This window comes from Hemitrygon akajei, chromosome 10 (assembly GCF_048418815.1).
Source record: "Hemitrygon akajei chromosome 10, sHemAka1.3, whole genome shotgun sequence".
Classification (NCBI taxonomy): Eukaryota; Metazoa; Chordata; class Chondrichthyes; order Myliobatiformes; family Dasyatidae; genus Hemitrygon; species Hemitrygon akajei.
The window spans coordinates 114,007,890-114,033,241 of NC_133133.1; the positions used below are offsets into that span (position 1 = coordinate 114,007,890).

At 42.4% G+C, this 25,352-nt stretch overlaps 1 protein-coding gene across 10 annotated transcripts in view; it reads left to right on the top strand.

Moving 5' to 3' along the window:
- osbpl8 (oxysterol binding protein-like 8) overlaps positions 1-25,352 on the top strand; it is a 212,892-nt gene that overhangs the window by 171,921 nt on the left and 15,619 nt on the right. For all 10 annotated transcript variants that reach the window (XM_073058761.1, XM_073058763.1, XM_073058762.1 and 7 more), the window contains 4 exons: positions 1,735-1,832; positions 3,880-3,969; positions 4,816-4,952; positions 21,004-21,189. In XM_073058761.1, coding sequence (XP_072914862.1) covers positions 1,735-1,832; positions 3,880-3,969; positions 4,816-4,952; positions 21,004-21,189 — 511 coding nt within the window. The remainder of the gene's footprint in view (positions 1-1,734; positions 1,833-3,879; positions 3,970-4,815; positions 4,953-21,003; positions 21,190-25,352) is intronic.

Here is a 25,352-nt window from a genome sequence, read left to right on the forward strand (position 1 = left end):
TCTTTAAGGTCTGTGGAAGCTGAAATTAATTTAAAGTCTGTTTAATCTAAAGAGCAGTCTAACACTGCATCTGGTGTTATTATCATTTGTAATCCATGTGCAAAGCTGTTGCCTTTTTCAAATGGTTTAGATGCCACTGTAAGACATTTAATTTGGGCATCTTATGGATCTAGATTAAGGGTTCGCTTTATTAGTCACATGTACATTGAAACATTCAGTGAAATGTGTTGTTTGCATCAACAACCAATACAGTTTGAGGCTGTGCTGTGGGAAGCCCTCAAGTCTCGCCAGCATAGCATGCTCACAACTTACTAACCTTATCCCATGCATCTTTGGGATGTGGGAGCAAGCTGGAGCACCCGGAGGGAACACAGGAAGTCACTGGGGGAATGTACTGTACAAGCTCCTTACAGACAATGGCTGGAATTGAGCCCCATTTGCTGGCACTGTAAAGTATTACACTAACCACTGAGCCTTTTAATTTTATCCATTTTCCTTCCCTATACATCTGATTTTGAAAATATTCCTTTGAAGTTACTACATTTATCAAACCCTGTAACTGTAAAATCAAGTTTCACATTTAAATGAATAAAAACAGGCAATCCTAGAAGTACTCACCAAGTCAGCAAGCATCTGTGGAGATAGAGACTTGATATTTCTAAAGGGTGGTAATGCACGCAATACAATCTCAGGTTTGCTAGTATTAAGAATATAAGAAATAGGAACAGGAGTCGGCCATTTGGCCCATCGAGCCTGCTCCGCTGTTCAATAAGATCATGGCTGATCTGACTATGCACTCATCTCCATGTACCTGCCTTTTCCCCATATCCTTTAATTCCTCTACTATGCAAAAATCTATCCAACCTTGTCTTAAATGTACTTACTGAGGTAGCCTCCACTGCTTCATTGGGCAGAGGATTCCACAGATTCACCACTCTTTAGGAAAAGCAGTTCCTCCTCATCTACATCCTAAATTTACTCCCCTGAATTTTGAGGCTTTTTGTAGTCTCACCTACCAACTTTCCTGGTATCTTATCTATCCCTTTCATAATTTTATATGTTTCTACAGATCTCCCCTCATCCTTCTGAATTCCAGTGAATAAAGTCCCAGGCAACTTGATCTCTCCTCATTGTTTTACCCCACCTTTTCTGGAATCAACCTAGTGAACCTCCTCTGCACCGCCTCCAAAGCCCGTATATCCTTCCTCAAGTAAGGAGACCACAACTGCACGTACTACTCCAGATGCGGTCTCATATCTGCACAGTTGCAGCATAACCGCCCTGCTCTTAAATTCAATCCCTCTAGCGATGAAGGTGAACATTCCATTTGCCTTCTTCATAGCCTGTTGCACCTGCAAACCAACTTTTTGCGATTCATACACAAGCACTGGCAAGTCCCTCTGCACAGCAGCATGCTGCAATGTTTTACCATTTAAATAATAATCTGATCTTCCATATTTCTTTCCAAATCTCAAACCTGTGTGACATTTAACTGCCAACTTGTGACCTGAATCTTTAAAGGCAATCCACAATCATTAAATTCAGGAAATTGGTTATTCAGTTTATTTTAGGGTAAGAATACCAATGCAAATTTATGGCTGCAGTACAGCATTGGGGTTGTTATATATTGTTTACAAAATGTGACATCGGTGTGCATTGGATATACAGTATACTAGAGCCAAGATACATAAAAACATACAACTTATTTCAGACTTTTCCATAAATTATCAATAGGGATTGTTTATGGTCCAATGACTCTTGAACTTGGAGGTCTTGTTAACATCATGTGTGAGAAGACAGGATACAGTGCAATAATTGAATTCAAACTGAAGGTTAGTTGACATTTTCCTTCACTCATTTTAAATTTAGATATTATCTTGGAATTTATTTGTTATATTTGTTAACTAAACCAAATTTCTGTTTTACATTGGAAGAGAAGTAGAATTATTTACTTTCAATGGTCGCAGGGTTGTGTCACCCAGATATATCAAAGTTAATATTATAAGACAACTGTGTAAATACAGTTCCAGTTAGCTAAGTTGGTCATGCAACGTATAGTGCTCTATTTCCAATTTTGAATTCCAGCCTATTGAATCATCCCAGATGAATGTACGTATTTGTATTGAAAGGAAAGACAAGGTGGTGCCAGCAACTAATGGCAGCATTTCGCAGACAGCTCACAAAACTACTAGATACTCTAGTGACTGTCTTCTTCTGAACTGTGGATGCCGCAGTCTGCAGTCTGGAATTTCCCTTTTAAGGACGTACTTTTGAACCAACTAACTATCTGGTGCTTTTGCGATCTCCTGGTGGATTCAACAAATTAGACTCTCAAAGTGCAGGTATGGCCAGGGCAGTCACCACTGGGGGTGGTCGCTGCGCCAAGGCTTTATAACGGTAGATGAACTCGTGTTCGGCTTCATTACCCTGCACCAATTAAAGCATTGAGCAAAATTGAAATCGTCAAAGACGAAAGCAGAAATGAACAGGTGTTTAGCGTAATCTGCCTGCGTTCGACTGGTCTCTCTCATCTCACTATCAGGCAGGAGGTGCGGGAGTCCTGGGTCCCCTGCTGCCATATTCAGAGGCAGTTGTTGACCTGCAGCAATCGGCCTTCTGGACCGGCTTCATTTACCTCAGCACTGAACGGCTTCCACCGCTGCGGACTCACTGTTGGGGATCTGCAGTTCATGGTCCATGTGTTTTTTCACTTTTTTTTTAACAATTTGCAATCTTGCCAGTTGGAAATGCGGTGGTCTTGTGTATGTTTCTTTAATGAATTCTATGGTTTCTTTGTTTTGTGGGTACCTGAAAGAAGATGAAACTCAAGGATGTATATGGTTTATATCCCTTAATATTAAATTTGAACTTAAAAAGGAAGTTGGGAGGTTAAGACTTCCATGTCCTATCTTAGGTGAGCTTTAGGATCTAAGGCCTTAGTTGACTAAATATACAGTAGATCTCTGGTTAGTAGGAATTAGGAGGAGTATTAGAGTATTAGGCCACCATTTAATAATGGCTGACTTATTTTCCTTCTCAGCCCTATTCTCCTGCCATTTCCATATTACATTTATTGCCATTATTAATCAAGAACCTATCATCTCCACTTTAAACATACCTAACGACTTGACCTCCCATAGTCACCTGTGGCAATGAATTCCACAGATCCACCACCATCTGGCTAAAGATATTCCTCCTCAGCTCTGTTCTAAGGCTGTGCCCTCTGGTTCAAGACACCCCCACTATTGGAAACATCTCTGCGTTTACTCTGTCTAGGTCTTTCAATATTTGGTAGGTTTCAATGAGATCCCCCAGTTCTTCTAAACTGTAGCAAGTACAAATACTCCTTATATGTGAACTTTCATTTTCAAGGTCATTTTCATGAACCTCCTCCAGACCCTCTCCAACACCAGCACATCCTTTCTTAGATATTGTTCACAATACTCCAAATATGGGGTCTGATCTACACCTTATAAAGCGTCAGCATTGCTTCCTTACTTTTAGTAGAATTATATAGCAATGGAATGGAATATCAGAGGCAGAGGGCAATGTGATGATGTGACATACTGTCTTTTTTGTGCTTCCCACCAGATAACCACTTGAGGGACTGGATGAAATCTTATGTGGAGTAAATGTAGGACATTCAGTTCCAAATCAGATAGGAGATTTAGAAGGGTTAGCTCACCAAAACAATGGTCTTCACTTGCCCTTAACTTTTGCCCATGCTTTGTATTGTACAAAAATATTTGTGTCCATCTCTATACTGCCAATAATAAGCTGGTGAAATTATCTCAACTTTAATTTAAAACTGTCAGCATAAAAAAATATAAACAGTGTTTTTCTCTCCAGTGGTATAATCTGTAACCATATTGTCTCTAGCCATTCTTAGGCAACAGCAACAATGTTAACCAGATAGTTGGAAAAATCAAGCTGGGATCAGAAGTTTTAGCCAATCTGGAAGGACATTGGGTGAGTAGAGAAAGTGTGTGTATGTACATTTATATGTTGTGCATAGAGTAATGAGGCAATACAGCCCAGATATAGGCCCTTTGGCCCAACTTGTCCATGCTGACCACATTTTCCACTCAGCTAGTCTCAATTTCCTGTGTTCGGCCCATATCCCTTTAAGCCCCACGTCTCCAGGTACCTTTCCAAGTGCTTCTTAAATGATGCTATGTACCTGCCTCACACACTTCCTCCATCCTGAGGAAGCGACACCTTCTCTGCCACTCTCATAATTTAAAACTCTTCTATGAAGTTGCCCCTCATTCTCCTCAATTTGAAGGAATACGAATTACAAATGGTATTTGATAACGAATGTGCTTCTCAGTAGAAAGCAAATAATCTAGAATTTATTTTTATGATTGCTTGAAAGAGTTCAAATAAACTTAAGCTGCTTTGCATATGGCATATGTCATTGACAATAAGTCTGATTCTGATACTTGTCACAATTATGTTGCATGCTTTTGAGACGATTAATTTCAAAAGCATGTTGGGGTCCACGGTACCGTAGCAGCTAGCACAACCCTATTACTGCTCGGGGCATTCTGGAATTTGGAGTTCAATTCCGATGCCACTCTGTAAGGTGCCTCTGTATATCCTTCCTGTGGAATGCATGGATTTTCCCCGGGTGCTCTGGTTTCCTCCCGCAGTCCAAAGACGTACCGGGTAGGTTAATTGGTCAATGTAATCAGAGTAGGATTTTCTGGCTTGTGGGATTGCTGGGGCGGCGTAGCTTGAAGGGCCAGAAGGCCTACTTCGCACTCTATCACTAAATAAATAAATATATTTCCTTAATTTCCATTTTTCCTCTAGGATGGTGAGGTGATAATCAATGACAAAAAGACAGGTGTATCAGAAGTATTCTGGAACCCCACATCTGAAATCCGGCAACAGAGGCTAACCAGATGCACTGTGCTGTTTGATGAACAAGAGAATATGGAATCAGAAAAGTGAGAGCATTTTCTTACTTCACCCATTTCAGTTCACTTTAATCTCCCTTTAAGATCTGAGGTAACTGCTAAATCACTTGTTTTATATGTGATGTTCCTATTGTGTATAGTAATGTATTCAGAACTCATCCTCAGTGTCAGTTCTCTAGGACCAGAGGGCGCAGCCTCAGAATAGAAGAATGTCTCTTCAGAACAGAGATGAGGAGGAATTTCTTTAGCCAGAGTTTGGTGAATCTGTGGAGTCTGTTATTAGGTATATTTAAAGCAGAGTTGATAAGTTCTTAATTAGTCAGGTTGTCAAAGGTAACGGGGTGAAGGCAGAATGGAGTTGAGAGATAATAAATCAGCATGATGGAATGGTAGAGCAGACTCAATGGGCTGAATGGCCTGGTTCTGCTCCTGTGTCTTATGGCCAGTTGTGTTAGCCTTGTAAGGATTTTGGGAGCTAGTTTGTGTAGTTTTGCTCTTCCTCCACTATTCCTCCACCAGGATGTTGCCTCGTGTGGAATGATTCCCGAGGAGAGACTGGAGACATGGCATCTGTTTTGCTTGGAGCAAATGAGTCCCAGCGGAGAGACGTACCAAATTCCAAGAGGCATTGATAGGGAAGATATGGCACTCGTTTAAAGCAAGGAACAAGAGGGTATCTGAGAAAGAATTGTTTTGCCCAGAGAGTGCTTACAATCACAAGGAGACAGGTACTCTTACAACACCAGAGAAGCATCTGGATAAGTACTCGTCAAGACCAAGTTCGGCTCAGAGAGGTTGGTGTAGGTATTGGATGGTGGGCCAAAGGGCCTGTTTCTGTGCAGTGTAACTTTGTGAAGGAGCATTGACCATAGTGGTTCCACATATAGTCCATGGTGTTGGTTGCTTTGTTGACTGCCTGCCACAAAAATGTGGAATTTCCAGTGGCTACCCATTTTAATTCTATTTTCCATTCCCATTCTGACACATCATTCCCCGTCCTCTGCTGCCACAATGAAACCACTCACAGGTTGAAGGAGCAGTGCTTCATATTCTGTCTGCTAGCTTCCAATCTGAAGACATGAACATCGATTTCCCTAAATTTCTGCCCCCTCACCTTTCTCTCATTTTCCATTCCCCATTCTGGCTCCCCTCTCACCCCTTCTCTCTCACCTGCCCAACACCTCCCTCATGTCACTCCTTCTTCCCTTTCTCCCATGGTCCACTCTTCTCTCCTATCAGATTCCTTCCTTTTCAGCCCTTCTTCCCCTCATGACTTCCCATCTTCTCACTTCAGCCCACCTGCCTTCCCCCTCACCTGGTCTCACCTATCACCTGCTAGGTTGTTATCCCCATCCCCTACCTTTTTATTCTGGCTTCTTTCCTCTTCCTTTCCAGTCCTGATGAAGGGTCTCGGCCCGAAACATCAACTGTTTATTCCCTTCCATAGATGCTGCCTGACCTGCTGGTGCAGGTGTTTGCAAATAAAACAGCATGAGGCATTTAATGTTTAAGAAAAAACATAACAATGCATTCATTGTACTCCAAACACTGAACACAAAAAGCGCAGTAACAGAACTTCACGTGATATGTTATCACATCCAGCCAGTCTCTTAAAGTGAACCCCAAATCGATGTGTTAATGAATTATGTATGTTTCCACCAACTACATTACCCTACGCAGCACCCCCCGCCAAAGCAGCCTTTAAGGTGCGGTGAAACCCCGCACATAGGCCATTGGACTGTGGGTGATGCGGCATGATGTGATGTAGCCTAACGTCGAGATTCTGGGCTGTCACAGCCCAGAGGTCTGAAATGAATTGGGGACTGTGTTCAGAGGAATTATCAGATAGGGTGCCAAACCAAGCAACTAGTGCTGATAAATGCCCTCATTGACGCTCGAGGGATGAAACCGTGGGGTGGAAGAGGACCAACAAGGTCCACATTGACATGGTCAAACCATAGCTCAGAGACCTCAAAAAGTGGCAATGGTGCCTGAATATGATTAATTTTTGACCACTGACACTCCACACAAGCTGCAGTCCAATCGCGCATATCCTTTCTACATTCTTTCTAAGACCATGCCACACAAACTTTAGTGCAACCAGTTTCTGTGAGGCCTTCTGGTCCAGATGCAAGAGGCCATGTATGGAGTTAAAAGCAGTCTGTTTCCAGTTTGCAGGTACTATGGGACGAGGGCAACTGGTTGAGATATCACACAGGAGAGAAACCCTGGCTTCTCTGAACTTAATATCGGCCAACTGCAGTCCATTGACTGCCGTTCGTTAAGCCTGGAATTCTGGGTTAGTAACCTAGTCGGCTACCATGCCAGCATAGTCACCCCCTATGTGTATGGCTCCAACGGCTGGTCATGAGAGGCAATCAGCCAAAGCATTATTTTTCCCCTTGATATGTTGTATATCAGTTGTGAACTCTGATATGTAATCCAGATGCATTGTTACCATGCAGACCAAGGGTCTGATATTTTATATGCATGAGGGGTTTGTGGTCTCAACAAACACCATGAAATGGCAATCCTTCTAAAAGAAAACGAAAATGGCGGACAGCCAGATAGAGACCAAGAAGCTTACTGTCAAACGTGCTGTACTTCCTTTTGGGGGTACAGAGCTGTCAGCTGAAGAAGGTGAGCAGCTGCCACACGCCCCCGACCAACTGTTCATGCACAGCACCCACAGCAGATTCTGGGTGCGTTGGGGTGCATTAGAAAGAGCTCGTTTGGTATCATCGAATGCCCTGGTCATGTCTGCTGACCAGTCTAGCGCATGATTAGGGGTGTTGTCTTTCAGTGCACAATACAGAGCACAATACAAGTTTAGCAGCTTTCAAAATTAATCAGTGATAGAATTCACCATCCCTAAAAATTCCTGTAGTCTTTTTGTAGTTCAGGACAGTGAAAAATCCATAATAGTGGCTACTTTTGATGGGAGGGGTTTTCACACCTTCTGTGGAGGTGTGATGGCCGAGAAAGTCAATGGTTGACAATCCAAACTGGCATTTAGCAGGGTTAATAATCAACCCATGTTGATAAACCATGTTGGCTTAAGCACTCAAAATGTGTGCAGAGATAAGATATGTGTTTGTATTTGGATGCATTGGCAACAAGTGCGTAAATAAAAAGAAAGACCAGCTGTTGGAAAGTCTGTGCTGTACTTTTCAGCTCAAATATTATGTGCAGAAGCTCAAAAAGGCCAAGTGGGGTTATCGCAGCCACTTTGGGAATGTCCTCCGAGCACGCAGGCACCCGATGGTAGCCCCTAACTAAATTGACTTTGGAAAAAATTAACTTTACGACTAAATGTGCTAAAATGTATTAGATGTGTGGACCGGGTAACAATCGGGAATGGTGGCCTCATTAAAGCATCGGTAATCACCACATGGGCGGCAACTACCATCGGACTTAGGGATCATATGGAGGGGTGAAGCCCAGGGGGTATTTAACCTATGTACAATGCCAAGTCTTTCCCCATTGGTTAACTCGGCTTTTGCTTTGCCAGCTTTTCCGGGTCCAGTCTATGCGTGTGGGCATGGACTGGCGGGCCAGATGTGGAAATGTGGTGCTCGACCCCATGTTTTGTGACTGTAGTGGAAAACTTGGGTGCTTGGTGAGGTTTGGGAATTCGGCCAGCAGTCGAGTAAGAGTCATTGGGGGTACTTACTGAGGGAGCAGGGTAATGACCTAAAGTCCTTGACATCCAATTATGTGACAGTAATTCAATGTATAAAAGCATGCAGGCATGGTCAAGAGGTTCAGTTAACACACAAAAAATGCGATGTTTCAGGCCAAGACCTTGGCCTGAAACATTGACTATACTCTCTCCCATTAATGCTGCTTGGCCTGCTGAATTCCTCCAGCATTTTGTGTGTGTTGCTTGGATTTGCAGTATCTGCAGATTTTCTCTTGTTTGCAAGAGGTTCAGTTGTTTTTCAGAGCAAACATCAGAACAGGGAAGGAATATGATCTAAGTGATATTGACCGTGGAATGATTGTTGGTGCCAGCAGGGTGGTTCGATTATCTCAGTGACTGCTGATCTCCTGGGATTTTCACACATAACCGTCACGAGAGATTATAGAGAATGGCGCGAGAAACAAAGACATCCAGTTAATGCCTTGTTAATGAGAGAGGTCAGAGGAGAATGGCCAGACTGGTTCAAACAGACAGAAAAGCAAGGTGATCTCCAGTGTGCCAGAGGGGTGCAGAAGACAACCTCTGAATGCACAACACATCAGATCTTGAGGTGGATGGGCTACAGCAGCAGACCACGAACATGCACTCTGTAATTACAGTAAATCACTTTATTAGCTACAAGAATTATCTAATAAAGAGGCCACTAAATGTTAATGTTTAAAGAATCTGGCAGAACCACCGGTGCCCATCTATTTTAATTGACCTTTGTTAGTCTGAAGCAGTGACCAGAAAATTCAGAATCCTTAAAGAATGATTTGAAGGTGTGCCAGGGCTGAACAAAGAATGTGTCTTCCTGTGAGTGCTGTTTGGCTTCTCCCTGGAGCCAGCTCAGGTTTAAATGCAGATTTATGCTGTAAATTTATCTCTGTTACACATCATCAGTGAAGCTAATTTATCATGATTTAAGCATCCAGCCAACTGAATCTCCGCTTTCCTGCACTCCCATTCAATCTGAGTTTCAATGCGGTGTCAAGCCACCAACAGGAATACTTCCAAACAATTAGGAGAATTCTTTCTTCTCACCGCTGCTTTGGGAAGGAGTTACAGGAGCTTTAGGTCCCGCTTCGCCAGATTCAGGAACAGTCGTTACACTACAACCATCAAACTCCCAAACAAGTGTGGATAATTTCACTCACCTCAACTCAATCACTGAACACAACCTACGGACTCACTTTCAGCGACTCGACAACTCGTTCTCAGTATTATTTATTTACTTACTTGTATTTGCGCAGTTTGGCTTTTTTTGCACATTAGTTTCTTGTCAGTCTTTGGATATAGTTTTTCATTTGTATTTCTTTGTTCTACTGTGAATGCCTGTAAGAAAATGAATCCCAGGGTAGTATATGGTGACATATATGTACTTTGATAATGAATTTACTTTGTACTCTCAAACTCTTATCCACGTGTACTTATTCAATTTCATTCAGACTTTCCACTGTAGGTGCTTTCCACTATTAATTGCCATGGGAGGTTTGTAACTTGCTGGCATTCACCCACAGAAGTACATTTTACTCCATTTTGCTGCTGTGTAAAAGATAACTAGCATGGATAAAGGTTTGGCTGATAGACAGGAAAGAGGGCCTTTTCTTGTTGGCTACCATTGACTAGTGGTATTGCGCAGGGGTCTGTGTTGGTACCGCTTCTTTTTACGTTATAGGTCAATGAATTGGATGACTGAATCGATGGCTGTGGAAAATACGAAGATTGCTGAAGGGGCAGGGAGTGTTGAGGAAGCAGGGAGGCTGCGGGACGTAGACAGATTAGGAGAATGGGCAAAGAAGTGGCCAGTGGAATAGAGTGTCGGGAACTGTATGGTCTTGCACTTTGGTAGAAGAAACTAAAGCACAGACTATTTTTTAAAGGGGCAAAAAAATTCAAAAGTCCGAAGTGCAAAGGTACTTGGGAGTCCTTGGGCAGGATTCTCTAAAGGTTAACTTGCAGGTTGAGTCAATGGTGAGGAAGGCAAATGCAATGTTAGCATTCATTTCGAGAGGACTAGAATATAAAAGCAAGGATGTAATGCTGAGGCTTTATAAGTCACTGGTGAGGCCTCACTTGAAGTTTTGTGAGCAGTTTTGGCCCCTTTATCTAAGAAAGGATGTGCTGACATTGGAGAGGGTTCAGAGGAGGTTCACGAAAATGATTCTTGGAATGAAAGGGTTATAATATGAGGCACATTTGTTGACTCTGGGTCTGTACTTGCTGGAATTTAGAAGATTGAGGGAGGATTTCATTTAAACCTATCAAATGTTGAAAGGCCTAGACAGAGTGGATGTGGAGAGGGTGTTTCCTATAGTGGGGAGAGTCTAGGACCAGAGGGCACAGCTTCAGAAAAGAGGGACATCCATTTAGTACAGAGATAAAGAGGAATTTCTTTAGCTTGAGATTGGTAAGTCCATGGAATTCATTGCCACAGGCGGCTGTGGAGGCCAGGTTATTGGGTGTATTTAAGGCAGAGGTTGATAGGTTCTTGATTATTCAGGGCTTGAAAGGTTATGGGGAGAAGGCAGGAGAATGGGGTTGAGAGGATTAATAAGTCAACCATGATTTAATGGCAGAACAGACTCGATAGGCAGAATGGCTTATTTATGGCAGAAGAATGGGATTGAGAGGGAAATGGATCAAGCATGATGAAATGGTGGAGCAGACTCGATAGGTTGAATGGCCTAATTCTGCTCCTATCCCTAATGGCTTACACAGAAAAACTGGGAAGTTCCATTTAAATTTCTTTCACCTGATCAGTTGTGTCCAATGATAACAAAGAAGCTCCAAGCCAGTTATAGATAAAAATCATTTTACTTTAAAATGCTTTCGCTTTGTACTTTGTTGTTTAATTTCTTCAAGGGAAAATCAGAATCAGCTTTATTATTGCTGCCATATGTCATGAAACGTGTTCTTTTGAAGCAGCAATACAGTGTAATACATAAAATATGCTATAAATTACAGTGAGAAATATACCGTGGCAAGAAAAAGTTTGAGAATCTTTTGCAGTTACCTGGTTTTCTGCAGTAATTACTTGTAATTAACTGCTTGGCCCAAACAGTTGGCAGGATTCTCGGAGGTAAGTTCTGCATTAGGGTTTTAATAGAGAAAAAAAGATTAGCTTATTTGTCACTTGTAAATCGAAACATGTATTGTTTACATCAACAACCAATACAGTCCGAGAATGTGCTGGGAGCAGTCCGTAAGTGTTGCCACACTTCGGGCACTAATGTAGAATGTCCACAACTTACTAACCCTAATCCATATGTTTTTGGAATGTGGGAGGAAACCCGTGTGGTTGCAGAGAGAGCAATCAAATTGTTTACAGAATGGAACTCTGATCAGTGGTCACTGTCACTGTAAAGTGATTGTGCTAACTGCTACACCACCGAGCACGGAAAGACTAAATGAAATTGATGATAAAACCGAGTGGCAGATAAAGTTCACGGTATCTGGCATCCATTCATAAATTACTCAGGACATGCTCAGACAGTCTGGGCACTGCTCAGCTTGAATTTCTGTGCAGTTATCCCTCTACTGTCCATTATTCAGCTATTTGATACTGAGAAATACAATCCCTTCCATGTACTATAAATTAGCACTATGAATTGGGAAGTGTTTCAGTCAATAATAGGGTTTAGAACCTCGAGTTTCCCCTTTAAGGAGAACACTTGGGGTTGGGGAGTAGGGGTGTAGAAATAGTGTAATCAAGTGGAGTTTAACATAGAACAGTACAACATAGCACAGTACAAGCCCTTTGGCCCGCAATGTTGTGATGAGCTTTTAACCTACTCCAAGATTAATCTAACTCTTTCCTCCCACACAGCCCTCCATGTTTCTTTCATGCATGTGCATATCTAGGAGTTTCTTAAATGCTTCTTCCACCCTCCCCGGCAGTGTGATCCATGCACCTACCACTCTTTTTCTAAAAAAAAGTCTATCTCTGACATTCCCCCTTATACTTCCCTCCAATCACTTTAAAATTATGCACTCTCGTAATAGCCATTTCTGACCTGAGTAAAAGTCTCTGGTTATCTACTCTATATCTTGTACACATCTATCAATTCACCTCTCATTCTCTACTCCAAAGAGAAAAGCCCTAGCCTGCACAGTCTGTCCCCATAAGACATGTTCTCCAATCCACGTAAACCACCTCTGCACTCTCTCTAAAGCTTCCACGCTCTTCCTATAATGAGACAACCAGAGCTGAACACAATATTCCAGATGTGTATATCTATCACAGACATAGTAGCCTGTCAGTGCCATATTGTGGAAGAGCATATCAAATACAGAATAGAGTACAGAAATATGAAGACACCACTTGCGGGCAAGGTATAAACTATAAAATATATAAAAAATGAAATAATTTCCCTGCATTATTGACAAAAGTTTGGGGAGGGTTCAATTATCCAGCCCAAATTCATGGGTGCTTGACATAAAGGGGAGAGTTAAATGGAAATATTGAGGTCAAGTATATTAAAACATCGTATTGGTATTGAAAAAGGAGAAAATCAAACCCACAAGTTGTAGTAGTATCTCTTTAGTTCAGGTAGACCACTTAGATTTGAATTTACAATGTAATTAATGCTCCATTAGATGAGGAGAATATGTGCTTGGGTGGCATCCTCACTTGAGTTAGATTGAGGCATCATTGACTTTGTAAGTCTGCTAAACTGACATTCATTTGACTGTGATTAAATCCATTAAAGATATTTATCTTAGAATTTGAGTTAAGACATTTTCTACTTCAGCTTTCAGGAGATTCATAGATGTCAAGGGCAGTGAATATAAAATATGTTGTCTTGCAGAACGTTTTTTTCTTTCAAATCAAATAGGTATCCAAATTTCAAAGTTAATTAAAAATACTCCCACCTCTTCTCACCTAACTCCTCCTCACATAGTCTCACCTATCACCTGCCCCTCTCTTGGTATCACCTATCATCTGCTCCTCACTGCACCTATCACCTCCCCCCTCACCTGGTCTCACCCGTCACTTGTCGTTCACTGCTCTCATCTGTCACCTGTATCTCACCTGGTCTCACCTTTCCACTTTTTGCTTTTATCACATCTGTTCATTTTTCCCTTGGGATCAATAAAGTATGTATGTCTGTCTGTCTTGAGCCGTTTACCTTTTCCACCTATCACCTCCCAGCTTCTAACTTCGTTTCCCCCCCCCCCCCCCCCACCACCCAACTGGCTTCACCCATCCCCTTCTAGCTTGTAACTCTGTCCCCTCCCCCACCTTCTTATTCTGACTTCTGTCCCCTTTCTTTCCAGTCCTGATCAACAGTCTCAGTCCAAAACGTTGACTGTTTAGTCCTCTTCATAGATGCTGCCTGACTTGCTGAGTTTCTCCAACATTTTGTGTGTGTTCCTCAAGATTTCCAGCATCTGCAGAATCTCCTGCTTTTCTGAAATTCGAGAGAGGCTTATTATACAGTATTGTCAAACTTGCAACTACAGGAAACTGTTCAAATTGCAAAGCTTTTAAGGAAAAGCTAGCAACATATATGGGAATAGAAGGTTATACAGAAGGATTAACTGAATATCTAGGTCCAGAGGACCTGATGGCACAGCCTCAGAATACAAGGATGTCCCTTTGTAGCATAGAATTTCTTTAGCAAAGGGGAGGTGAATCTGTGGAATTCATTGCCACAGATGGCTGAAGAAGCCAAGTCATTGGGTATATTTAAAGCTGAGGTGGATAGGGTCTTGATTAGTCAGGGCTTCAAAGGTTACAGAGGGAATAATAAATCAGCCATAACCTAATGAGTCAAATGGCCTAATTCTGCTCCTATGTTTATGGTCTCATGGAGATATCAAGGAGACAGCTTGAGTGGAACATAAACACTGTAGGCTAGCTGAACTCACAACTTGTTTCTGTACTGCCAAGTTTATGTAAGGTCATTTCTGTATGTTGTGATATTTCATATTTTTGGGGGAGAACAGGTCAGAAGATCACTTCTATTGAAACATTCACTTCAGAATTGCAGAATCAGACCTCTCCTTTCCCCTGAAGTTTGCAGCTGCCTTTACTTCCCTTCAGTGTACATGATTAATTTGCTGTAACCTTTTGGACTCCTGGGGGACTGAGTACATAAATCACACTGATGATATCCTGATCTGTGCATCCCTCTGCAGATATAGCTTTTCAGTTATTCCAGCCAGCAACATCGATGCTCATTTATTTTGCTTAAGTCATGCTTTATGCACTTCAATTTCTAGTTAATGTGGAATGAATTTAGTATCATATTTAAAGATACAGTGCAGGGTAGGTCTTTCTGGCCCTTCATAGCACGCCACCCCCGTCAACCCCTGACAACCCCAATTTAACCCTAACCTAATCACAGGATAATTTACATGACCAATAACTTACCAACCAGTATGTCTTTGGACTGTGGGAGGAAACCAGAGCACCCAGGGAAAATCCATGTGTACAGACTCTTTAAAGAGGACGCTGGGATTGAACTCTGAACTCTGACGCCTTGAGCTGTAATATCGTCATGCTTAACCACTACCATAGCATCCAATGTTTCTTTACAATTCAAAATCTGACTAAAGAAAGACTCCTAATGCTCCGGAGGTCTGTACTTCTGTAGAAACAAAATAATTATAAACTTTAACATTAGAGATGCTCTGTACTATTTAAAAAATAGGGAGGCATTCTGGTCTCCTAGCTGACAGTCCTTTATCAAAACACTAAAGCAGCTTCTACCACTGCCAGGTTAAGGATATGTCCTCCAGGACTGGCCCTCAACTCTTTACTACCGTCAAGGAGAAGGTACGTGAGCCTGAAGGCACACACACAAAGTTTTAGGAACAATTCTTCCCCTCTGCTGTCAGATTTCTGAACGGTCAATTAAACCATAAACACTATCTCACTATTTTGCTCTCTTTTTTGCACTACTTATATTTTTAAATTTGTTATTGTAACTTATTGTCAGTTTTTATGTCTTGCACTGTACCGCTACCATAAAACAACAAACTTCACAACATATATTAGTGGCATATATTTAATGGCACTTCATGTTCTACCTTGGTCATCTCCAACCTGATGACATGAATATCAGTTTCTCTAACTTATAGTAACCTCTGCCCCTTCTATTTTTCCCTTATCCCACTAGTCCCCATTACCTTGCCTCTTTCCCCTCCTGCCTTCTCAATCTGCCCAGTACACACACACTCCTCCTACCTGTTCCCCTCCCAACCTTCTTCCCTTTATTCCATCGTCCACTGTCTTCTCTTATCAGATTCCATCTTCTTCAGCCCTTTCTTCCTGCCATCTATCACCTCCCAGTTTCTTGCTTCATTCCCACTCTCTGTCTCCCCCAAGTACCTTTCATCCCTCCTCCTAATCTTTAATCTTTTGTCAAGTTGAGGCTAAACACAGATGAGGTGAATGGCATTTCCTTTTCCACCTTGGCAGTCTCCAACCTAACAAAGGGAATATTTCTATGCTTTATTATTGGACGTAAGACCAGGTATCTAGACCTGGATCCACCTAACACCCACCAGCTCTTGCTCCACCCTTTTTATACTGGCTATCTCTCCTCTTTGTTTCCAGTCCTGATGAAGGGTCTTGACCTGAAAACATCAACTGTCCACTTTCCACCATAGATGCTCCCTGACCCACTGAGTTCTTTTGTGTGCTGTTTGGTCTTGCATCCAATACTAGAGCATAGAGTATTAGGGCATAGGAACAGGCCCTTCAGCTCACAGTGTTATATGAGACAGATTAAGGAAGTGACTCCTCTTCCTTTCTGCTGGCATATGGTCCATATCCCTCCAACCACTATCCCTGGTATTCCAGACATCCTCTACTGTCTATGTAAAAGAAAAACAAAACTTGTCCCACTCATCTCCTTTGAATATTCACTCTCCACCACCACTTTAAATGCATATCCTCTAGTATCAGACATTTCTTTTTATTTTATTTTTTATTTTTTTTATTAGTTTTTCAAAACATTTTACAAAATTAAAAACCCCAAATCCCAATGAGGAGCATTAATACAAAGCAAGGTTAAGCATACAATAACAATATGCTACAAAGGAAGAGAATTTAACAAAAAAGCACCTAAATTAAAGACAAGTGAGCTTAGTGTCCCCCCCAAACCCCACAACACAAGAAAAAAACAACAACAACTCCAGACCAACCACCACACAGTATAAAGAGTATAAGTCCGGACAGTCAAACTCCCAGACTGTGAATACACTTAGCAACAGAGGATAATAATGCCTACTACCAGAAAAAAAAAGGGAGCTGAAAGCAAGGGACCGAAAAGAAAAAAAACCCTAGTCAAGAGGAAGGTTATGAAAGTACTCGATAAAAGGCCCCCAGATCTTATGGAACTTTAAATCCAAATTGAGAACTGAATAATGAATTTTTTCGAGGTCCAAGCAGGCCATAATGTCGTTAAGCCATTGCGCATGAGTGGGCGGGGCAACATCTCTCCATCTGAGGAGGATCAAGCGTCTCGCCAGGAGAGAGGCAAAGGATAGTATTCGGCATTTGGTCGGACCCAGACATAAATCTGTCTCGCCCCAAAAACCGAACAGAGCAATTAAGGGGTTAGGTTCTAGGTGCTGATTCAGAATACCTGATAGTGTAGTGAAGACATCTTTCCAGAATTTCTCCAAGCTAGGACAGAACCAGTACATATGGATGAGAGAGGCCACGCCCCTCTTGCATTTATCACAGAGCGGACTAATGCCAGGGTAGAATCGAGATAGTTTAGATTTAGACATATGGGCTCTATGAACAATCTTAAACTGTAAGAGACAATGGCGAGCACAAAGAGAGGTTGAGTTAACCAATTTGAGAACTGAGTCCCAGCTCTCCTCGGATAAGGAGATATTTAAATCCTGCTCCCAGGCCATTTTAATTTTATCCACAGGGGCCTGTCGTAAGGCTGCTAGTTTATCTTGGATAATTGAAATTAAACCTTTACCTAGTGGATTAATGGAGAGAAATAGGTCCATAGCATTTTTCGCAGGCATTTCAGGAAAGTTAGGAATTAAAGGAGCAGTAAAGTGTCGGATTTGGAGATATCTGAAAAAGTGAGCGTTAGGCAGGTTGAACTTAACAGAGAGCTGTTGAAAAGAAGCGAAGCGGTTATCAATGAAGAGATCTTCAAAATGTCTAATGCCCTTCCTGTACCAAACATGGAATGCTGAATCGAACGTGGTAGGTAAAAAAAGGTGATTATGTGCGACAGGGCTAGAAATGGAAAACCCCTGGAAACCATAGTATCGGACATTTCAACCCTTGGATAAAGATGCCGTCTGGGTATCTATGCCTATCATAATTTTATAAACTTCTCACAGGTATCTCAGCCATCACTGCTTAAGAGAAAGTGTCTTGATGAAGGGTCCCAGCCCAAAATGACGATTGCTTATTCCCCTCCATAGATACTGCCTGACCTGCTGAGTGTCCTCATTTAGTGTGTGTTGCAACCTCAGTTTGTCCAATATCTCCTTTATAGCACATGCTCTCTAATCTAGGCAGCATCCTGGTAAATCTCTTCTGACCTCTCTCCATAGTCTCTACATCCTTCCTATAATGGAGCGACCAGAATTAACTGCAATACTCCAGATGTGGCATGACCAGAGTTCTATGAAGCCGCAATAATTTGGGGAACCTTGTGCATATTGTAGTGTTGCCAGTATAACAACTATTTCCAAGGTTTAGTAAAAAAAAACTTTATTAGCAAGTACAATCTTTTTATTCTTCAAAAATATATTAAAAAGGTTGACTTTCCAAGTTAGGCCAATCAGTGAATGGTACGAGGGGTGATTGATAAGTTTGTGACCTAAGGTAGAAGGAGATGAGTTATTAACTGCAAACTTTCTGCATAATCACTCAAAGAGTTGAACTGCATGAGCATGTAACGAGAGCTGTATAACTCATCTTCTATCTTGGGCCATGAACTTATCAATCACCCATGCTGTGGACACTTTCTGGAGGTCCAAGATCCGTATGCTCCATGACCTCTGGACTAAGTATGTAAATGTAGGACAGACGGACATACTTTATTGATCCCGAGGGAAATTGGGAGGGGACTATGTTGAAAAACAAATGTGCTAGGTTTTCTAAAATTGACTCCTTCTACCGTAGGCCACGAACTTATCAATCACCTCTCGTATTTAGGAGAATATTTTCATACCTAGAATGAGTGCAGGAATGGCAATTGATTCTTTACATAAAAGGACAGTGACTCACTTATTTCATCTTTTAGCTGATTTATTTAGCTTATCCTCCTCAAATTCAGATTAGATTAATTTATTGTCATTTATACCAGGGTCAATGAAATTCCTCGCTCACTTGAAGGTCACAGAGTTAACAGTAAACACGGTAATAAAAACAACAGAACTAAGGCCACCTTATCTCAGTAAATGATGGCAAGTATGCCCTCGCAATAAGCAAAGCAACTAATGAATGTCCAATACAATTATACAGTGCAGGCAATAATAAAGGACATTTTTAATCAGCCCATCAATTTGTTTGGAAGTACAGAATCTCAAAAATGCTAATTAAGTATTTGAATAGTCTTTTCCAATTACTTACCTAGCCGAAGTTTCATTGAAGAAATTGAAATTGTTCACAGTTCAAAGTACACTTATTACCAAAGTATGTACATAACCTTGAGATTCATCTTCTTGCAGACAACAAAATAAAGAAACAATAATAGAACTCATTTAAAAACACCACACAACAAAGACCATCAAATACACAATGTGCGAAAAAAGAGAGCAATGTGTTGAAACAATAAAATGTAAGCAAATAACACACAGAACATTAACCGCAAAGTCCCTACTGGCAGCTTGTTCCACAGTCTTACAACCCTCTGAGTTAAGAAGTTTCCCCTCAGATTCCCCTTAAATATTTCACCTTTAACCTTTAGCCTATGGCCTCTAGTTCTTATTTCAACCAACCTCTGTGGAAAAAGCTTGCTTTTATTAACCATATCTGTGCCATCATAATTTTATATATCCTTATCAAATCTCTCGTCGTCCTCCTATGCTCCAGGGAATAAAGTCCTAACCTATTTAATCTTTCCCTATAGCTCAGGTTCTCAAGTCCCAGTAAGTTGTTTCTGTACTCTCTTAATCTTATTGATATATTTTCTGTAGCCAGGTGACCAGAACTACACACAATACTCCAAATTTGGCCTCACCAATGTCTTATACAACTTCAGCATAACATCCTAATTCCTGTACTCAATACTCTGAGTTATGAAGGCCAAATTGTGTTTTTTATGCTCCTATCTACCTGTGATGCTACTTTCAAGGAACATGAGCCATATATTCCAGTCAAAGCTTCTGGGACGTCACAGATATTGTTTCCACTTCTACATAGTCAACCTATGGCACTTCTACATAGCTCAGTCAAGAATACATTTTTAAAACTACTCTCTCTTATTTGGTAACCCTCAAAACTGCAGAGAATTATGATATTGGCAAACAGTTACAAGCTCTCTCTTGGAGATTAAAAAAATGACTTCCCTGATGACATTCATTTTGAGATTGTTCACCAAAAAATACATTACAAGTTCCAAGTTTAATTGTCATTCAACCATACATGAATGCAGCTAAACAAAAACTTTAGTCCAGGGCCAGAATGCAAAACACAGTACCAACAGTCATACCCAGCACAAGGCACATATAAGACAGGAGTAAGATACAGTCACACTAAAAAATATATTGTCCAAGTCCTTGAATCCACAAATATTGTAGCAGCCTGTAGTCGAACACAACACATTTTGTCTTCTGTCGAGCAGGGGCAAACACTGGAGAGCAGCTCCAACTCCAGCACGTACGCCACGCCACACCGCCAACAGCATTCTGTTGGAGTGCATCGACTCCACCTCTCTCCTGGGTGGCTGCAAAAAGGCAACTTCATAGCTTGAGGCCTAGTCCTCGTGACGATCAAGGCAATGCAGTTTCCCCACTGTCTGCCACTAAACCAATGTATCAAACTTGCAGCCTTCCACACTAACAATGTCCAACAGTGTCTTGTGATCACAAGAAAAGCGACAAAGACAACCACTCGCTGTTAGACTTCTCACCTCCTTCACGCAGCCACGCTGAGGCAGACAGCAGCATGACCTGCACTAAGTTCAGCTCCTTCAGTTTCTCTACCAACGAGCAACTCGCTGATGGGGTAGACCTGTAGAGGGTTTAAGGTTTTAAAAGTCTTAAAGGTAAAAAATACTTTGCAGTACTTGTAAATGATTTTGAAATTAAAGACATCTTCAAAAAATAAGTGAAAGTCAAAAATAAATTTATTATCAAAGTACGTACATGTAACCATATACAACCTTGAGATTCATTTTCTTGTGAAGGAGGAGTTTAGTTTCTCATTACCTTTATTTGTCTTCCTTGTGATTATCTCCATAGACTCTGGCAGCATGTAACACGGGCGATACACAACAAGGACCAGCATGAGGCCACCAGGGAGAAGTTCGTACTGGAAGAAGCTCAGCGCCAAGCTGCCAAACAGCGGAAAGCCAAGGTGGAAGAGTGGATCCCCCGCTTGTTTGAACATGATCAGGTCACAGGGGAGTGGCAGTACAAATATGCAGAGTAAGCCTTCACAGAGTTTCTGCTGTCCTTATGCAGTGCATTGCTGGTTAAAGAATGGTATGGATTTCTGTTCTGCAATAAAACTGTTCCCCAAAAGGTCTTTCCTAAACCACATCGTATACCCTCTGGGTAGCGTTCCGACCTGATGACATGAACATCAATTCCTGCAGCTTCCCTAATTTTTCCCCTTCCCCCACTCTCCTTTTCCATTCCCCATTCTGGTTCCCCTCTTTCCCCTTCTCTCCTTTTCCATTCCCCATTCTGGCACCCCTCTTTCCCCCTCTCTCCTTTTCCATTCCCCATTCTGGTTCCCCTCTTTCCCCCTCTCTCCTTTTCCATTCCCCATTCTGGTTGCCCTCTTTCCCCCTCTCTCCTTTTCCATTCCCCATTCTGGTTCCCCTCTTTCCCCCTCTCTCCTTTTCCATTCCCCATTCTGGTTCCCCTCTTTCCCCCTCTCTCCTTTTCCATTCCCCATTCTGGTTCCCCTCTTTCCCCCTCTCTCCTTTTCCATTCCCCACTCTGGTTCCCCTCTTTCCCCCTCTCTCCTTTTCCATTCCCCATTCTGGTTCCCCTCTTTCCCCCTCTCTCCTTTTCCATTCCCCATTCTGGTTCCCCTCTTTCCCCCTCTCTCCTTTTCCATTCCCCATTCTGGTTCCCCTCTTTCCCCCTCTCTCCTTTTCCATTCCCCATTCTGGTTCACCTCTTTCCCCCTCTCTCCTTTTCCATTCCCCATTCTGGCTCCCCTCTTTCCCCCTCTCTCCTTTTCCATTCCCCATTCTGGTTCCCCTCTTTCCCCCTCTCTCCTTTTCCATTCCCCATTCTGGTTCCCCTCTTTCCCCCTCTCTCCTTTTCCATTCCCCATTCTGGTTCCCCTCTTTCCCCCTCTCTCCTTTTCCATTCCCCATTCTGGTTCCCCTCTTTCCCCCTCTCTCCTTTTCCATTCCCCATTCTGGTTCCCCTCTTTCCCCCTCTCTCCTTTTCCATTCCCCATTCTGGTTCCCCTCTTTCCCCCTCTCTCCTTTTCCATTCCCCATTCTGGTTCCCCTCTTTCCCCCTCTCTCCTTTTCCATTCCCCATTCTGGTTCCCCTCTTTCCCCCTCTCTCCTTTTCCATTCCCCATTCTGGTTCCCCTCTTTCCCCTTCTCTCCTTTTCCATTCCCCATTCTGGTTCCCCTCTTTCCCCTTCTCTCCTTTTCCATTCCCCATTCTGGTTCCCCTCTTTCCCCCTCTCTCCTTTTCCATTGCCCATTCTGGCTCCCCTCTTTCCCCCTCTCTCCTTTTCCATTGCCCATTCTGGTTCCCCTCTTTCTCCTCCTCTTCTCCTCCCCTGCCTAGCACCTTCACTCCATTCACAACAGGGAGAATTTCCCTGTAGCCACAATGTTAATTCCACTCCCCATTCCCATTCAGACCTATCTGCCCATGGCCTCCTTTACTGCCACAACAAGGCCATTCTCAGGTTGGAGGAGCAACATTTTATACTCTGTCTGAGTAGCCTCCAACGTGAAGGCATGAACATGGAGTTCTCTAACTCCTGGTAATCCTTCCCCTTCACCCTTACTTCTTCCATTCCCCACTCTGCCTCCCCATTTACCTCTTCTCTTCACCTTACCCACCTATCACTTCCCTTGGTGCCTCTCCTCCTTCCCTTTCTCCCATGGTCCACTTTCATCTTTTATCACTTTTCTTCATCTTCAGCCCTTTACCTTTGTCAGCTATCATCTCCCAGCTTCTCACTTCATTCCACCTTCCCCCACTCACCTGGCTTTACTTATCACCTTCCGATGTCCTCCTTCTCCTCCCCTTCTCCCCCAACCTCTTATTCGGGGTTCTTCCCCCTTCCTTCCCAGTCCTGATGATGGGGCTCAGCCCAAAACAATGACTGTTTATTTCCCTCTATAGGTGATGCTTGAGCTGCTGAGTTCCTCCACCAGGTACAACAGGCGGTGAAAAAGGCAAATGGTATATTGGCATTCATAGCAAAAGGATTTGATTACAGGAGCAGGGAGGTTCTACTGCAGTTGTACAAAGATTATGAGAGAAAGCTGGCAGGAAACATAAAAACTGACTGTAAAAGCTTTTATAGATATGTGAAAAGAAAAAGATTGGTCAAGACAAATGTAGGTCCCTTACAGTCAGAAACAGGTGAATTGATCATAGGGAACAAGGATGTGGCAGACCAATTGAATAACTACTTTGGTTCTGTCTTCTCTAAGGAGGACATCAATAATCTTCCGGAAATAGTAGGGGACCGAGGGTCTAGTGAGATGGAGGAACTGAGGGAAATACATGTTAGTAGGGAAGTGGTGTTAGTTAAATTGAAGGGATTAAAGGCAGATAAATCCCCAGGGCCAGATGGTCTGCATCCCCGAGTGCTTAATGAAGTAGCCCAAGAAATAGTGGATGCATTAGTGATAATTTTTCAAAACTCCTTAGATTCTGGATTAGTTCCTGAGGATTGGAGGGTGGCTAATGTAACCCCACTTATTAAAAAAAGGAGGGAGAGAAAAACCGGGGAATTATAGACCGGTTAGTCTGACATCGGTGGTGGGGAAAATGCTAGAGTCGGTTATCAAAGATGAGATAACAGCACATTTGGAAAGAGGTGAAATCATCGGACAAAGTCAGCATGGATTTGTGAAAGGAAGATCATGTCTGATGAATCTTATAGAATTTTTTGAAGATGTAACTAGTAGAGTGGATAGGGGAGAGCCAGTGGATGTGGTATATTTAGATTTTCAAAAGGCTTTTGACAAGGTCCCACACAGGAGATTAGTGTGCAAACTTAAAGCACATGGTATTGGGGGTATGGTATTGATGTGGATAGAGAATTGGTTGGCAGACAGGAAGCAAAGAGTGGGAGTAAACGGGACCTTTTCAGAATGGCAGGGAGTGACTAGTGGGGTACCGCAAGGCTCAGTGCTGGGACCCCAGTTGTTTACAATATATATTAATGATTTAGACGAGGGAATTAAATGCAGCATCTCCAAGTTTGCGGATGACACGAAGCTGGGCGGCGGTGTTAGCTGTGAGGAGGATGCTAAGAGGATGCAGGGTGACTTGGATAGGTTAGGTGAGTGGGCAAATTCATGGCAGATGCAATTTAATGTGGATAAATGTGAGGTTATCCACTTTGGTTGCAAGAACAGGAAAACAGATTATTATCTGAATGGTGGCCGATTAGGAAAAGGGGAGGTGCAACGAGACCTGGGTGTCATTGTACACCAGTCATTGAAGGTCGGCATGCAGGTACAGCAGGCGGTGAAAAAGGCAAATGGTATATTGGCATTCATAGCAAAAGGATTTGATTACAGGAGCAGGGAGGTTCTACTGCAGTTGTACAAGGCCTTGGTGAGACCGCACCTAGAGTATTGTGTGTAGTTTTGGTCCCCTAATCTGAGAAAAGACATTCTTGCCATAGAGGGAGTACAGAGAAGGTTCACCAGATTGATTCCTGGGATGGCAGGACTTTCATATGAAGAAAGACTGGATCGACTAGGCTTATACTCACTGGAATTTAGAAGATTGAGGGGGGATCTTATTGAAACGTATAAAATTCTAAAGGGATTGGACAGGCTAGATGCAGGAAGATTGTTTCCAATGTTGGGGAAGTCCAGAACAAGGAGTCACAGTTTAAGGATAAAGGGGAAGCCGTTTAGGACCGAGATGAGGAAAAACTTCTTCACACAGAGAGTGGTGAATCTGTGGAATTCTCTGCCACAGGAAACAGTTGAGGCCGGTTCATTGGCTATATTTAAGACGAAGTTAGATATGGCCCTTGTGGCTAAAGGGATCAGGGGTATGGAGAGAAAGCAGGTACAGGGTTCTGAGTTGGATGATCAGCCATGATAATACTGAATGGCAGTGCAGGCTCGAAGGGCCGAATGGCCTACTCCTGCACCTATTTTCTATGTTTTGTGTGTGTTTCTCTGGATTCCCAGCATCTGCACAATCTCTTATATTTGCCATATGCAGAGAAATGTTTACAAGAGTTTCCAGGGCTAAATTCAATTTTAATATCTACAGGATAAAAGTTAATTGCAAATCATTTAATTTTTCTCTATCTTGTTGTGGTGGTAGAGGCAGATACATTAGGGTATTTAAGATACTCAGGTACAGTACATGGATGGAAGGAAATTGGAGGCTTAGGGGCTCTGTAGGAG